Source organism: Labeo rohita, chromosome 18 (assembly GCF_022985175.1).
Source record: "Labeo rohita strain BAU-BD-2019 chromosome 18, IGBB_LRoh.1.0, whole genome shotgun sequence".
Taxonomy (NCBI): domain Eukaryota; kingdom Metazoa; phylum Chordata; class Actinopteri; order Cypriniformes; family Cyprinidae; genus Labeo; species Labeo rohita.
The window spans coordinates 13658522-13674501 of NC_066886.1; the positions used below are offsets into that span (position 1 = coordinate 13658522).

The window sequence follows — 15980 nt, forward strand, 5'->3', positions numbered from 1 at the left end:
ATAACTGAGCTTTATTATTATCAAAATGATAGAAATGATGTATTTATTTTTTAGAAAGTTATATTCAAAATCCACATGGCTCAACAATCTACATTAACAATATATTATTGCTGCTACTTTGTATCTCAAGACATTAGGGTGCTGATTTGTTTTGCCCCTTTTCTGACGTTCTCTGCTTCTCTCTCTCAGGCACCTTCAGACTGCAGCTTGCAAGGCTTTCCAGCATGTGAAAGTGGATACTCTGTGCCAGCCCGAGGCTGTGTCCGCTGTCGCTGTGCCTGGTGCGTTCCACTGCTGCCAGCCGTAGGGGCTGCTTTGGGCGTTGGTGCCAAACCAGCCTTTGATGCTACTTTTTTGTGTCTTGTGCAGTCTGTGGGGTGATGTCCCTACATTTCACAGCCATTATGTATTCCTACCTGCCCTACAGGATTACTCTCATTTTCAGCATGCCTCTCCTCTGACATTCTCTGGATTAATGTCTTTTGAAGTTGGAATTTTCTCAAGCTTATTTCAGCTCTATGTCAGGAGACAGCTTTTGCAAAATTTCAATGTAATTACCCTACATAGCTGTAAATAGGAGTGGCCTATAACACAGTATCTCTATAGATAAGACAGATAGCTATAGATACATATCTATAGCTATACACTGCTGTTCAAAAGTTTGGAATCAGTAAGATTTTATTGTTTTTTAAAGAAGTTTCTTATGCTCATCAGGGCTGTTTTTATTTGATCAAAAATACAGAAAGAAATGTAATATTGTGAAATATTACTACTATGTAAAATAACATTTTAGTGTCACATGATCCTTCAGAAATCATTCTATTATGTTGATTTATTATTAATGTTTTTTTTGGAACCTGAGATACTTTTTTCAGGATTCTTTGACGAATAAAAAGAACATTTATTTAAAATAGAAATATTTTGTAATATATATATAACAATATATACTACCATTTAGAATTTTCGGGTCAGTAAATTTTTATTCTTTTTTTTTCTTTTATTATGCAAGGATGTGTTTAAATGATAAAAAGTGATAAAGACTTATATTATTAGAAAAGATTTATATTTTCAATGAATGCAATTCTTTTTAACTTTTTGTTCATCTAAGAATCCTGAAAAAAGTATCACATGTTCCAAAAACATACTTGGCAGCACAACTGTTGCCAATATACTTTTAATAATAAATGAGCATATTAGAATGATTTCTAAAGAATGACTGGAGACTGAAGTAATGGCTGATGAAAATTCAGCTTTGCATTACAGGAATACATTATTTTTTAATGTTTTTGTATTATAAATATTTTGATCAAATAAATGCAACCTTGATGAGCATACAAAACTAATTACATATAATTAATAATTATATATTTAATATATATATCTTTTTTTTAAATGTTCAAAATATCACAAATTGAAGATTTTCTTAATTTAATAATAAGTCATGAATATTGCAGTAAGTCTGTCAGTAGCTCAATTGCAGTGATGTTTCAATAAATAATTACTGTAATTATTTTGTTATACATCATCTGTTAAGCATTGCCTATTATAGCTCAGTTGCAATAATCTATATCAACAGATAATTACTATACATTTTTAATATATTTCATCTGTTAAGCATTGTCTATTACGATACAAGCAAAATGTTTGATTTTTTCCCCTTTTTTTCCTTATTCTTTTACTGCTTCCATGGCATAATGAAAACACTTTCTCATTTTCTCTTTGGATGTGAAGTGATTTGAACAGTCACCCCATACCATGTGGTGCCATTTTGCATAACCACAACAGAAATGATTTCTGTAAAATGACGTTGACATATTTGCATATACACTATTAGTCAAAAAAAAATTACTTTTCAAAAAATTATATTTTAAAGAAGTCTTTTCTGCTTACCAAGCCTGCCTTGATTAAAAAAGCAAAAACAGTAACATTTTGAAATATTTTTTACTATTTAAAATAACTGTTTCCTATTTGAATATATTTTAAAATGTCATTTATTCCTGTGATTTATAGCATCATTACTCCAGTCACATGATCTTTTAGAAATCATTCTAATATTCTGATTTGCTGCTCAAAAAACTTTTATTATTATTATGATGTTGAAAACAGCTGAGTAGATTTTTTTTTCAGGTTTTTTTGACGAAACTTTATCATAATTTTTGGTCAATTTGCAGCAGCCTTACTAAATAGAAGTATTAATTTCTATAATATCTATAATTTCCAAAACAAAAACAAAAAAAATTACTGAGTCCGAATTTTTGAACGGTATAGTGTATAATGTTACGAAAGCTTTTTATTTTAGATAAATACTGATCTTTGGATCTTTCTATTCATCAAAGAATCCTGAAAAAATGTACTCAACTGTTTTCAGTATTGATAATAATAAAAATGTTTCTTGAATTGAATCAGCATATTAGAATGATTTCTGAAGGATCATGTGACACTGAAAAATGGAGTAATGATGCTGAAAATGTAGCTTTGAAATCACAGAAATAAAAAAATACATTTTAAAATATATTCAAATAGAAAACTGTTATTTTAAATAGTAGAAAATATTTCAAGATTTTACTGTACTTTGGATCAAATGTAGGCTTGGTGAACAGAAGAAACTTCTTTAAAAACACTAAATATCTTACTGTTCAAAAACTTTTGACTCGTAGTGTACATAAAGACAGAAGTTGAGGCATTAAATGTGTATCTCTTTAATCATGACACTGACTTTGTCTCTCTCTTTCTAGCCGCCTGGTGCAGCTTGAACAGAGACTGAGAAGCGAGCCGGTCTGCGGGTGGAGCGTCCCGCCTTATGCCTGAAAACCTTCTCTTCTTCTCCTCTATCTCCCTCTCTATCCCTCTGTCACAGTCCCTGCTATCCTAACCCCCCTCCCCTTTCTCTCTGCGCTCTCCCCACTCTGTCTCCTCCTCTTTTGTAATTACTTGTTTACACAGTATCCATTTGATATTGAGCCAAAAGTAGTGTCGGCCGCAGACGCCAGACACGTCCCCGATTCCCTTCTCACCCTCCACGGCAACATACAGAAACAACATTAAAACCCCCCAGAGCATTTGGGAACCTCACCTGGTTGATTCGCATTCACATTTGCATTTGAAATAGCAACTTACATAAACAGCCTCTTCAAACTAAACAAGGCTGATTAATATTTCATCCCAATTCAAACACGCATCCGCTGCTTTGCAAACAGTTCCCTGCGGTACAACTTCTGAGAAGACAAAAACTGTGCAGCAAAGTATTTCTACAGCCGTCCATGGACAATAGCATTTCTGTAAAGGTCATTTGATACTAGTTATAGGTTGGTGTTATTATAAGTGCTTTGAACTGTATCTTCATGACACATTTGTGTAACACACTAAGCCATGTAGAGAGACTGGTAGTTTTGTCAAATCATGAGCATGACGCGTTCTGCCAGTCGAAGGGCCTACATTTACAACACACCAAATTAACATCTGGTCCAAAAGCACAACGTACCTGACGTATAGACGAAATGCTTATGTAAATGAGAATCGCTGATAGGGAGTAGAGAATATCCTGAGTAATAACAGAGTTGTATTGAATATTTTATGTTGATCATTTTTGAAAGCTAATATATGGATCTAGAAAGAGCGAGTAGAGTTAGAGACCGGCATTAAAGTTTCCATCAGTTTTATTGCTTCTCTATAATTGAACATTTGGCATCGAATCATTTCTCAGGACAAGCAAAAAGTGGGTCAGACTTTCACATCTCACATTTGTTGATCAGTAACTCAAAGGCTGTTGTGTTTGTGTGAATTTCTGGTTGGCTCAATGTGTAAACAACTCAACACTGCAGCGTTCCTTTCCGTTTGCTTTCCCACCGATCCTGCCTTCTGTTCAGTTCGTTTCTCCCTCACAGTGAGTGCATGTTACAAATGAATGTCCAGTAAATTATTTGCCGTAGAATTTAGCTATGCTACTTTAAATGGATTTTGTGCATTTCTTATTTTCTTTTATATTACTCCAGTAACGGAACAAAACAAAACTCTCTCTATATATGAAATGAATCAAACTTACTATATGAGCAGTCACTTTTAATGGCATTGTTTGATGAAATACTACTTCTTATACCCATGTATGTTTCCGTATACTGGCTTTCTCTCTTATAAGTGAGTGTAGAGATTTATTGCAGGGATGCAAAGTATTATATTCGTCTGAAATTTGTTAAAATTCTAGATTATGTAGAGTGCTGCTATTCAATAAAGTACTGAAAAAGGATCTGTCATTGCATTTGTCAGCTTTTTGGGTGTCGAAATGAATTGAGATGAATGAACATTTTTACATTGTCACATTCAATTGTTCAAAAACCATTTATATGAAAATGTATTTATAAATTTACAAATTTGTGTAGGTGTACAAGTGTTTCCAATGAAATCTAAAGAATAGTCTAAATGCAAATGCAGAGCTTCAGCTTTTTTTCAATTTTTTTTAAAGGGATAATTCACCCAAAAATGAAAATTCTGTCTTTAATTACTAATTATTAATTATGTCGTTCCAAACCTGTAAGATCTTCGTTCACCTTCAGAACACAAATTAAAATAATTTTTGATTAAATCAGCTTTCTGACTCTGCATAGACAGCAATGCAACTGAAATGTTCCCAGGCCCATAATGTTCAAGGATGCTTTTGTGTGCATAGAAAAAATTACTTTATTCAACCATTTCTTCTCTTCCGTGTCATACAACATTATGGTTAAACCACTGATGTCACACTGACTATTTTAACAATGTCCTTACCACCTTTCTAGGACTTTAACATGTCAGTGGCTGTCTATGTAAAAACCGAAATCTCTCGGATTTCATCAAAAATATCTTAATTTGTGTTCTGAGGATGATCGAAAGCCTTACGGGTTTGGAACGACATGTGGGTAAGTAATTAATGACAGAATTTTTATTTTTGGGTGAACTATCATTTAATTATACCTAAGCTCACATCTATCACAACATGAAATTGGCCATTAAAATTCCAGAACATTCAAAAAATGACTATATAAATAGTTCAGATTTACATTACATGTCTGACTGAGGTATTTCATACAAAGCTGGTTGTACATTTGTACAACAATCTCCATTTTTAAGGAATTATTTCAGACATTAAGTTTTGGAGCAGGTCTAAAATGATGTTAAACCATACAATTAAAAGTCAGACAGAAGTTTAAATATCACTTAGTAGTTGCATGATCGCAATAGAAGTGCTCTGGCCAAATATATAGGTACCACAGAAAAGTGTGATCATTCCCCATGTGATCAAAAGGTATCTGGGACAAAAAGTATAAAAACAAAAGGTTATTGTAAAAGTAATAAGAATAAGTTTCATTAAACATCTAATACAGGATCCTAAAGCACTATGATATTGATATCCAATTTCACTCACCTCATTGTAAGAGAAATTGACTCTGACTGCACCACAAATATTAGGCAAAGTCCTCCAAAAAAAATAAAAATAAAAGAATGCAAATTAATACAAAATTGTATGAATATGCACATCAGGCTACCAAGAAAAGCACTAAAAGATTCATATTATATTAAAATGCAAAGACACTGTGTTGTGACAATCAAGCTGTAACCATTATTCTTATAGAAATGTCATAATTCTTGTCAGTATTGCAAAAAAAAAAAAAATCCAAGCCTAAATAAAAAAAAAAAAAAAAACAAACAAACCTCAAGCTCACTGAAGACAAGTTAACAGTTAGCAAATTAAAAAAAAAAATAAGAAACTAATAACAAACAATAGAACAGTAGAACGGATATATAAGAAACGCTACAAACATTGTATAAAGTACTCAAATATAAAAAAACACTGCATAATCTTCACTGTGTAAATTAAATATATATTTCTTATTAAAGTAACAAAAGTGATTTAGTCAAGAGCAGTGAGAGATTTTCTCTCTTTTGTTGTTTAATATGAATGACTGCTGTCACTTTAAGAGCTGCCCGGATCCAATATACTGTTACACGTGTTTTCTTACTCAGACTGTTTGCTTCCACTTATGACCTAAAATACTGTGTTTATGAGGTACTTGCAAAAACAGGCATTTTCACACACACACGTTTGTTTTTGTGAATTGTGGGGACTTTCCCTATAGTTTTTATACTGACCAAACAATATTTTTCACACACACACACACACACACAAGTGTGTTTTTAACCATTCAAGGCCTATAAAGTGGCAAAAATAACTCTGTTCAGTACTTCCACTCTGTATGAGCACGGTCTTCACATGTGCGCACCTCTCTGACAGGCTCTCAGACAGTACACGCATATAGCAAAATTACTTATTTTGTTGACGATTGTGTTTCAACAGCTTAAAATCACTTGTTTTTAAACCCCAAAGCTTAAAAACAAGTGTGAACGAGTGACTGTTAAAATGTTTTGTCATTGAATCGTTCATTCAAGTGATTTGATTTATGAGTGAGTCATTAAATTGTTTATTCAAGAGATTTGTTAAAAATGCTGATTCATTCAGTAATGAAACAAGTGACGTATTTATGAGTGAGTCACTGAATCATTCATTCAAGAGATTTGTTTAAAAATGCTGATTCATTCAATAATGAAACAAGTATTTATAAGTGAGTCATTGAATCATTCATTCAAACAATTTTTTTGTACATTTTTTAAGTCATTCAAATTAATAAAACCTTTTTGAACCAACTGCAGCAATTAATATTGTGTCACAGCCTCTAGTAAATTACGTTATTTTGCTTAGTTCAGAATCATGGCAGAATCGTGATCTCTATTTGCAACAAAAAAAATTGTGATTCTCAATTCATCCAAAATCATGCAGCTCTAACACTAAGTATTACTTACAACACATCATGAGGCCTTGTAAAATAAATCAAAAGAAGACCTGAAAATATACAATTACCTGGAAATATAAATATGAAGAAAGCACTGACTCCTCCGACAACACTGATCACTTTGCTAATGTCTGGAACGAACACTGCGATAAGAAGAGTGACTGTGACCCAGGCTGTGGTCAAGGCAACACGAGTCCGGCTCTCATAAGACTCTGTCACCGCTGTATGTTTGTGTCGTCGCCGCAACAGTGGATCCTGAATCACAGATCTACACACACACAGTCAATTAATCTATGAAAGTAACTAGTCTCCTAGAGGCCATAAACCACACAGTTTGCTGCATACCTTCCGAGCAAGACAATGATGGGGAAGATGGTGATGATTGAGATTCCAAACAGCAGCCTGGCAATGATCATGGTCACATCACCCCCACTGTACGACATCAGGATATCAGGAGCAACGTTCTTCCCAAACGTCAGATACCCAAAGACTCCTACAAAATAGTCCTGGTTAACATCAGTAAAACAATATATGCCTAACCAACCATTACACTCTCCTTAAAGGGGACATCAGACGCCCATTTTACACAAGTTGGTATGATTCTTTAGGGTATTCATGAAATGTCAGCAACATACTTCAGCTAAAATTCCTCAATTTTCATGTAAACACACCTTTTTACCTTGTCAAAAACAGCTCTGTTCACAGCGAACTATTTCAGTGCATGTCTCTTTAAATGATAATGAGCTACAGCTCACTCCGCCTCTTCAGTTTTTTTGTGTATTTAGAGTCACGCTACCATTAAAAACAAAACTAATCCACTGCGTCCTCAATGGCTCTGATGTCGGGAGAAAATGAAGACTTATGTTCACTTTTACATTCAAATACAAAACGCCTGCATTGATTACGAGACATTATAGTTGTCACAGCTGCTTTAGCGCAGAGAAAATAGTGGACAGTGTACAACAGGCTGAAGGAGGAAATATGCTAATACAAACAGTCCATAAGCAGTTGTGGGTGGGGATTGAGCAGTATGACATCATACAGCTCAGAAAATCAAAACGGAATGGATTTTTTTTTAGCATTAGCTACGTCTCATTTGGAAGGCTGCATCCTCCGGAGGTCGCATTCGAAGGCACACGTCATCAGGGAGGTCTCATTTAAAGGAAAAGTCCACTTCCAAAACAAAGATTCACATATAATGTACTCACCCCCTTGTAATCCAAGATGTTCATGTCTTTCTTTCTTCAGTTGAAAACATTTCAGCATTTTTCTTCATATAATGGACTGATATGGTGCCCCGATTTTGAACGATCCCAGCCGAGGAAGAAGGTTCTTATCTAGCAAAACGATCGGTTATTTTCATTAAAAAAAATACAATTTAACTACTTTTTATTATCAAACGCTCGTCCTGCCTTGCTCTCGTTAAACTCTGTGTATTCTGGCTCAACTCCAACTGTATTTTCACCCTCAACTTCAAAAATCATTTCAAACTCATCTTACATCGCTACAGAAGTACCGGCCCAGTCTTTGCAAAGTAAACATGCAAGGAAGATCAAACACCCTTAACAAAAAAGGTAAAACAGCGATACAGGATGATTTCGAAGTTGAGGGAGAACATGAGATGGGAGTTTTTCGACATACCCTAACTGTCATGAACCAGAAAAAAAACAGTTTAGGCAGAGTGAGACAAGACGAGCGTTTGGCATAAAATAAAGTATATAAATTGTATTATTTTTATGAAAACAACAGATTGTTACGCTAGATATTTTACACATCACAAGGAATAACGGTCAATTTTATTATGGTTACTTTTCATAAATAAGACATGATGTGTGCAGCCTTCAATGCGACCTCCAGAGGATGCAGCCTCCGAAATGAGACGCAGCTATTGTAGGGTGGCTGTGTTCACACACTGCTAAGACGCATTTATATGCGAACACCACGTAAAAGTGAATTTTACATCCAATGTCCCCTTTAATATTGTATATAAAATTATATTGAAGTGGTTTGTAAAACTCAGCATTCACCATACAATTTTGTTGGTTTACATATTAAGTTTTGGTATTGAGGCTGTAATTACTGACCAGTGAGAGAGTAGATGATAAGGCAGATGAACATGGACACCACAGAGATGATGACCCAATGGGACAGCTTCCTGTTCTCCATACTACTGTAGACTGCAACGCAGGCCTCATGGCACTGAAACATACCCAGTGTCAGCACAAGCCCAGTGTTCAAACATCTGATCTCCAGCACACTTTGCCTACCCCGAAAAAAGCTCTTCCTGTAATAAGTAACTTTCTGCACAAACCCATTTCTCACTGATTCCCCTGCTGCACAGCTCTTTTCATATCTCCATCTTCTCTCCATTCCCGCCTTGTAATCAATCAGCCTCGGGCGGCGGACACAGAGTAATTTAGCGCTCTTCTGCTATGCCAGTGGACTTTTATTACATTTTTGACAATCCCCCAGCATTGACAAATAAAAGTCACCTCAAAAATGCACCATTTTTCATGCTTTGCATCTGACCTGACCTTCAATATTAAAGCGAGAGCAAAAACTATTTGGCTTCCCCTCATTTGTGGAGTGGAGTGATGATATTCAAAAAGAGTTTTGCTTTTTCCTCAAATGTGAAATGGCAGCATGTTGAATACAAGCAAGAAATCTTACCTGAAATCCAAAGCAAATAGTCGGGATGACGCTGAACATCGAAGCCCATGAGCTTACTCTAAATAACAATAAAAATAATGATAATTAAGCAGACGGCTTCACCGATAAAAGTTCCTGTGACCTTTTGCTTTCAGTTAAATGAGCCAATTACATTCTTTCAGCATGACAGTAAGTTTCGTTCAAACAGGGCAAGAGGAAAAAATAATTCTGAAGATGCTGGAAACTAAATTTCAAAGCTCTGTCACTCACCCGCTGCTGTAAAGAGGCGACAGATTGATCTCATGAACGGGCCTCATGTAGTATTTCACAGTGATGGCTACAGTCAGATACGTGGCAGCGAAGGTTCCTAGAACACTGAGCAGAAATAAATATCAAAGACTATTGATGAGAAAATAAATGCTGCTGACATTAAACAAATTATCTTAATGATGTGTGGGGAAGGAGGCTTTTCTTATTAGTCAGAGGAGAGTCATTTTAAAGCTATTCGAAATGCTGTGCACTGCCACGGCAATTGACCATAAAAGCCCTAATGAAAAACAGAAGCAATAACAGCGCTTCATAAAATTCATGAAAGCACAGTCCCAGTCTTTTTATTCACTTATTTGCAACTCTTTCTACCTAAACAGGCTTCCCACAGTTCTGACCAATCAAATTGCTTTCCAAAACATTTTGACAAAACCCAAAAGAATAATTTGAAAGCTGTTGCACACAATTCACTAATATGAACCAGTTTAAAATAATTCAGTCACAAATGGGACATCAGTGTGACTTGTGAATAAACAGAATTGTTTAGCCGATGAAATACATCTTGAGCAGAACATAACTAGAAAAGGAATCACTATAGAAATTACCATTATTTCAAAGGGTTTAACAACTTACATGGCTTTTTCAGGTTTTTCTGCTTTACCATCTTGCTTTCTGAATCAAGGTTATTTATGTATGATTTATATACTATTACAGTAATTATTAAGATTTTAAATTAGCTTTTATTTTTATATTTTTAATTAATTTAAGTTTTATTGATTGTTATGGGCTTTTGTCTTTTTTTCATTTTTATTTCTATTTAGCTTTAATTTACACTACCAGTCAAACGTTTTTGAACAGTAACATTTTTTTAAGTTTATTTAAAGAATTCTCTTCTGCTTACCCTAATATTCTGATTTGCTGTTCAAGAAACATTTTTTTTTATTACTATCATCATCAATATTTAAAACAGTTGAGTACATTTTTTTCAGGACACTTTGATGAATAGAAAGAACCAAAGATCAGCATTTGTTTGAAATAAAAAGCTTTTGTAACATTATATACTATACCACTCAAAAGCTTGGAGTAAAAAAGAGAGATTGATTTCTATTTCCGATGTTCTTCTGAGCTTTCTACTCAAAGAAACCTGAAAAAAATTCTACTCAACTGTTTTCAGCATAATAATAATAATAATAAATTTATTTCAAAACAGTTGAGTACATTTTTTTCAGGATTCAAAAAGATCCAAAGATCAGCATAATAATAATAAATGTTTTTTGAGCAGCAAATCAGAATATTAGAATGATTTCTGAAGGATCATGTGACTGGAGTAGTGATGCTAAAAATTCAGCACAGGAATAAATTACATTTTAAAATATATTCAAATAGAAACCACTTATTTTAAATAGTAAAAATATTTCGAAATTGTACTGTTTTTGCTGTACTTTGGATCAAATAAATGCAGATTTGGTGCGCAAAGGAGACTTCTTAAAAAAAAAATTAAAATCTTACTGTTCAAAAACTTTTGACTGAAATTGTCCACACACTTGAAACATGAAAAGTCTATCAAAACTATTTTTCATATGTCACTTTATCTCTTTTTTTAATCACTTTTTTTTTCTTTTAGCCCTTTTTTGGTCTGATTGTATGTTTCCAGTGTGCAGACAATTTCGCCTACCTGGTTGATTATACATCTTTTTATTCTACGCATCTGAGAACTTACAGGCTTTTCTTTTCTAATCACATACATTTCCTGCTTAATGACTGAAATAACTAATAGTTTTAGTTTTAGTTAACAATAAAAATACTGTTCCAGGGTGCGTTTCCCAAAAGCATCGTTAGCTAACTATGGTGGTTAGGTCTACTGAACTCTATTGGTAACGATAGAACTTGTGGCCATAGTTGGTTTTGGAAAACGCACCCCAGATCAATATAGTCAAGAAAATAAGCAAAAAAAAAAAAAAACAATTCCTCACCTGGTATACTTCTGTATGCTGATCTCCTTCGGGACAGAGAGAGGGAAAATGAAGAAGAGACACAGAAGAAACAGGGCAAACCTCTGGTCTGTGTACCAGTAGTATGGCATCTCTGATTCTGGCAATCCTGTGATTAACTCATATAAAGAGACACACACTGGGAGAAATTAATGGAGATGGATCAATGTGATGATCTAATGGATAACCAGTACTTTACAAAAGGTCAAAGTCGCATTAACGGCTTTGCGTTGCTTACATTTCTGAAGCTGGTCCGCCACTATGACCAGAAAAGCAACAGATATGATGAAGAGGTTAAACACATAGCATATCTCACAGAGGTTGCCTATGGCAGGACCACACACATCTCTGACCACAGCCTGATATGTGTTTTGTCCACTGATAGAAGACGAATAGCCCAGGATGACAAGTCCACTGATCAGGAACACAAGAGACATCTATGTAAGACAGAAACATATCATACAATAGGTGTAAATACACTGAACAGTCAAATTCACACTCTTTTAGCGTGCACATTATCAATATGTGACCCTGGACCACAAAACCAGTTATAAGTCGCTTGGGTATATTTGTAGCAATAGCCAAAAATACACTGTATGGGTCAAAATTATTGATTTTGCTTTTATGCCAAAAATCATTAGGAAATTAAGTAAAGATCATGTTTCATGAAGATATTTTGTAAATATATCAAAACTTAATTCTTGATTAGTAATATGCATTAGTAAGAGCTTAATTTGGACAACTTTAAAGGTGATTTTCTCAATATTTTTTTGCACCCTCAGATTGCAGATTTTCAAATAGTTCGGCCAAATATTGTCCTATCCTAACAAACCATACATCAATGGAAAGCTTATTTATTCAGCTTTTTTAATATGATTTCTAAAAACTGACCCTTATGACTGGTTTTGTGGTCCAGGGTCACATATAGTAGAAGTCAACGTGGAAAAAAACAGGTTAACTGAGCCATTAAATATTTAAACAATCAGTGTTTCATTATAGCAAAGAGTTACTTGCCATTTCTACAGTGACAGCTGAGTGAAGTCCTCCAGCTTTTTCAAACGCCCAGGGAAAGATGAGAAGCCCTGCACCCAACGCGGACTTTAGCAAGATGAAAACCGCTCCTAACGAGCCCAACTTCGGTCCGTTTGTGTCCAGAGACGGCTTTGTTAAAAAGCTGATACTTTCTTTAGCCAGCTCCTCCATGCTCGTCCCTGTTTGAACCACTCTCTGAGGGAGCTCAAACTTTAGGTCGGGTGAATGAGGAGTGGGAGTTTGGTGTTTCAGGCCAATCAAACGCTCCGTCACGATTTAGAGAAACGAACCCAATTTGATTCGTCAGTAATTTAATGAAAAGCATTTGGGCTCGAGCAGCTCGGCAATTTACAACGGCAGACACGTTAAATAAAGGGTTGAATGTATTAAATATGATCAGATTAAAAAATATTCCACTGAGTAATGTTGTTAATAACTGTAGGTTTTCGTCTTCTTCTTCCCTAGAAGGGAACTGTTCAAAAAGATTCCAGATGAACTAAATTCACTCAGAAATTCTCACTAAATATTTTAAATATCCAACATTTTGTTTTCCGCTTACATCAAAAGACAAACTAGATGAGTAAAGTTTGAGAACAAACTTTAAGTTGGCTTGAGAAAGCCTAGCTTGAAAGTTTGAAGCAGTTGTAAAAGTATAAAAGCAGCTAACGTTAGCATGATTTAACACATTGCTTACATGATTTAACATGTTGTTAACATGTTTTAGCATGAATAGCTTGTTGTTTGTATTTTTATAGGCTGATTACAATGTTGTTAGCATGATTAGCATGTTGTTAGCATAATTGGCAAATTACTAGAATGTTGTTAGCATAATTAACAAGTTACTAGCATGTTTCTGATTAGCATGTTGATAGCATGTTTCGCACATGATTCGCATGTTACTAGCATGTTTCTAACATGTCTAACATGTTTCTAGCATGATTAGCATATTAAGCCTAGTTCAGACTGTCAGCCCATATCCGATTTGTATGCAAATCCGATCATATTTAGGTAGTCTGAATAGCAACGAACTACATGAAATCTCATTTGGTCAAATCCGTTTCGAGCTACATTCGTATGTGGTTTGGAATTCTATTCAAATCGGATTTCTGCTTTTTCACGTTTTCATGCCACGTAAAACGTAAACACTTCAGACGTTTTTGTGGAAAACATAATAAACGTCTTTGCAGAAACAAGCTTGTGTTGTTGCGAACTGCAAATCAAGTGGGGAAAGACAATATACAGCTAGTATACGCACCTCTTTGAGTTTTCAAACCAGCGGAGACGGCAGCACAGAATAAAGTCGCACATTCCAGCTTCCTGCGTTTCTGCCGCTGCTTTAGAATACGAAATATAATCAAACGCGACGGCAACGTTGTCATATCACAAGACAGCATCTATATTGCAAACTGTAATGCTGTTATTGCTGATTTTAGCGTTGGCATAACAACGCAACGGCATTGCCATAGAAACCAACGCACATTCCGTAAAACGAAAGAGCGCTTATGGACACACAAATCGGATTTGAACAGTTGCGATATGACTGTGTGGACAGTCAGTTATTCAAATCCGATTCCATCTAGATATGGACAAAAACGGATTTGGGCTGACAGTCTGAACGAGGCTTTACTAGCATGTTGTTACCATGATTGGCATGTTGCTGGCATGATTAGCAAGTTACTAGCATGTTGCTAACATGTTTCTAGTATGATTAGCATGTAACTAGCACGTTGCTAGCATGATTACCAAGTTACTAGCATGTTGGTAGCATGATTATCATGTTGTTAGCATGTTTCTAACATGATTAACATGTTACTAGCATGTTGCTAACACGATTAGCATGTTACTAACATTTTGTTAACATGTTTCTAACATGATTAGCATGTTGCTAGCATGATTAGCAAGTTACTAGCATGTTGTTCGCATGATTAGCATGTAACTAGCACATTGCTAGCATGATTACCAAGTTACTAGCATGTTGGTAGCATGATTATCATGTTGTTAGCATGTTTCTAACATGATTAACATGTTACTAGCATGTTGCTAACACGATTAGCATGTTACTAACATTTTGTTAGCATGTTTCTAACATGATTAGCATGTTGCTAGCATGATTAGCAATTTACTAGCATGTTGTTCGCATGATTAACATGTTACTAGCATTTTGCTAGCATGATTAGCATGTTACTAACATTTTGTTAGCATGATTAGCAAATTACTAACATTTTGCTAGCATGATTGTCATGTTGTTAGCATGTTTCTAACATGATTAACATGTTACTAGCATGTTGCTAACACAATTAGCATGTTACTAACATTTTGTTAGCATGTTTCTAACATGATTAGCATGTTGCTAGCATGATTACCAAGTTACTAGCATGTTACTAGCATGTTGCTAGCATGATTTAGATAGATTAGAAATATTAGAAATATTAGAGTGGAAGCTTAAATGAGTCTAAATGGATTAGAAATAGTACATAGAAGGGAAGTTTGATTGAGCCTCAAGGGATTCTGGGAAGCGTTGAAGAGTGTTGGCTCATTTGAACATTCCGTGAATGTAAGTCTATGGGATTTTTGGTGGTTTTGATAGTCTGGTTTACAAAAACTGTAAGCCGGATCAGTTAGAAAAGAGCACACTGAGTCAGACCAGTCTGAAGATCTGGGCTGAGTTTGGTGGTTCTAGCTTGAAAGCTCTAGGAGGAGATAGATACCGAAATTTGGCTCAGAAGAAGAAGAAGAATAATATTCTTAAATAGTAGGATCAGTAAGTTGGCTTTCTCAAGCCAACTTAATTATCGACACTATCCACCTTTTTCTTAAATGCGGAAGTAAGACTATGGGTGAGACTTCTGGTTTATATCCACTAAATATTGAGAAGAATACCAATGTGCAGTAAAGAGTAAAACTGTTTGCACTACAACAGTGTGCTCATAATTGAGATAAAACATTACAAATAATATGGTAAGACACCAATTTGCAATATCAATCACCAAAACGAGCTGTTTAGTACAGATTTTTTTTTTTTTTTTTTTTTTAAATTTTATGGACAATTCTTCCACTCTCACAGGAAGAAAAAGGTAGATAAAATACTGTGGAAAATTGAAAAATGTGTCTAGGACATGTGTGCACTGGGCAGGATATGTAACATTTCCCTTACAGAAATTAACCATGTTTTTACTACAGATAAACCAAAAAAAATGGATATGATCAACCTTATTTTTTT

General features: G+C 34.8%; 2 protein-coding genes across 3 annotated transcripts in view; one reads left to right on the plus strand and one right to left on the minus strand.

Moving 5' to 3' along the window:
• The window catches only part of necab2 (N-terminal EF-hand calcium binding protein 2), a 111907-nt gene extending 107433 nt beyond the window's left edge, over positions 1 to 4474 (plus strand). The window contains exons 11-12 of one of the 2 annotated variants that reach the window (XM_051135610.1): positions 190 to 281; positions 2736 to 4474. In XM_051135610.1, the coding sequence (XP_050991567.1) occupies positions 190 to 281; positions 2736 to 2764 (121 nt within the window). In that variant the 3' untranslated portion in view covers positions 2765 to 4474. The remainder of the gene's footprint in view (positions 1 to 189; positions 282 to 2735) is intronic. The other variant, XM_051135609.1, reaches the window with a different exon arrangement.
• A 61-nt stretch (positions 4475 to 4535) lies between these two features.
• Positions 4536 to 13212, minus strand: slc38a8a (solute carrier family 38 member 8a). The gene is made up of 10 exons (XM_051135608.1): positions 12743 to 13212; positions 11967 to 12165; positions 11711 to 11867; positions 9741 to 9845; positions 9492 to 9549; positions 8906 to 9020; positions 7167 to 7314; positions 6890 to 7089; positions 5399 to 5450; positions 4536 to 5282 (listed from the first exon to the last, which is right to left on the minus strand). Exons 1-10 carry the CDS (start codon positions 12929 to 12931, stop codon positions 5180 to 5182), a joined length of 1326 nt encoding a protein of 441 aa, XP_050991565.1. The 5' UTR covers positions 12932 to 13212; the 3' UTR covers positions 4536 to 5179.
• Positions 13213 to 15980: the final 2768 nt, after the last annotated feature.

Excerpts from the sequence above, each read along its gene's own strand:
- slc38a8a (XM_051135608.1), bottom strand. The coding sequence starts at position 12,931 with ATGGAGGAGCTGGCTAAAGAAAGTATCAGCTTTTTAACAAAGCCGTCT. Across the intron at positions 9,021-9,491 it reads CTATTTGCTTTGGATTTCAG|TGCCATGAGGCCTGCGTTGC; the intron begins GTAAGATTTCTT and ends GGTATGTTTCAG. Across the intron at positions 7,315-8,905 it reads TATCATCTACTCTCTCACTG|GAGTCTTTGGGTATCTGACG; the intron begins GTCAGTAATTAC and ends ACTATTTTGTAG.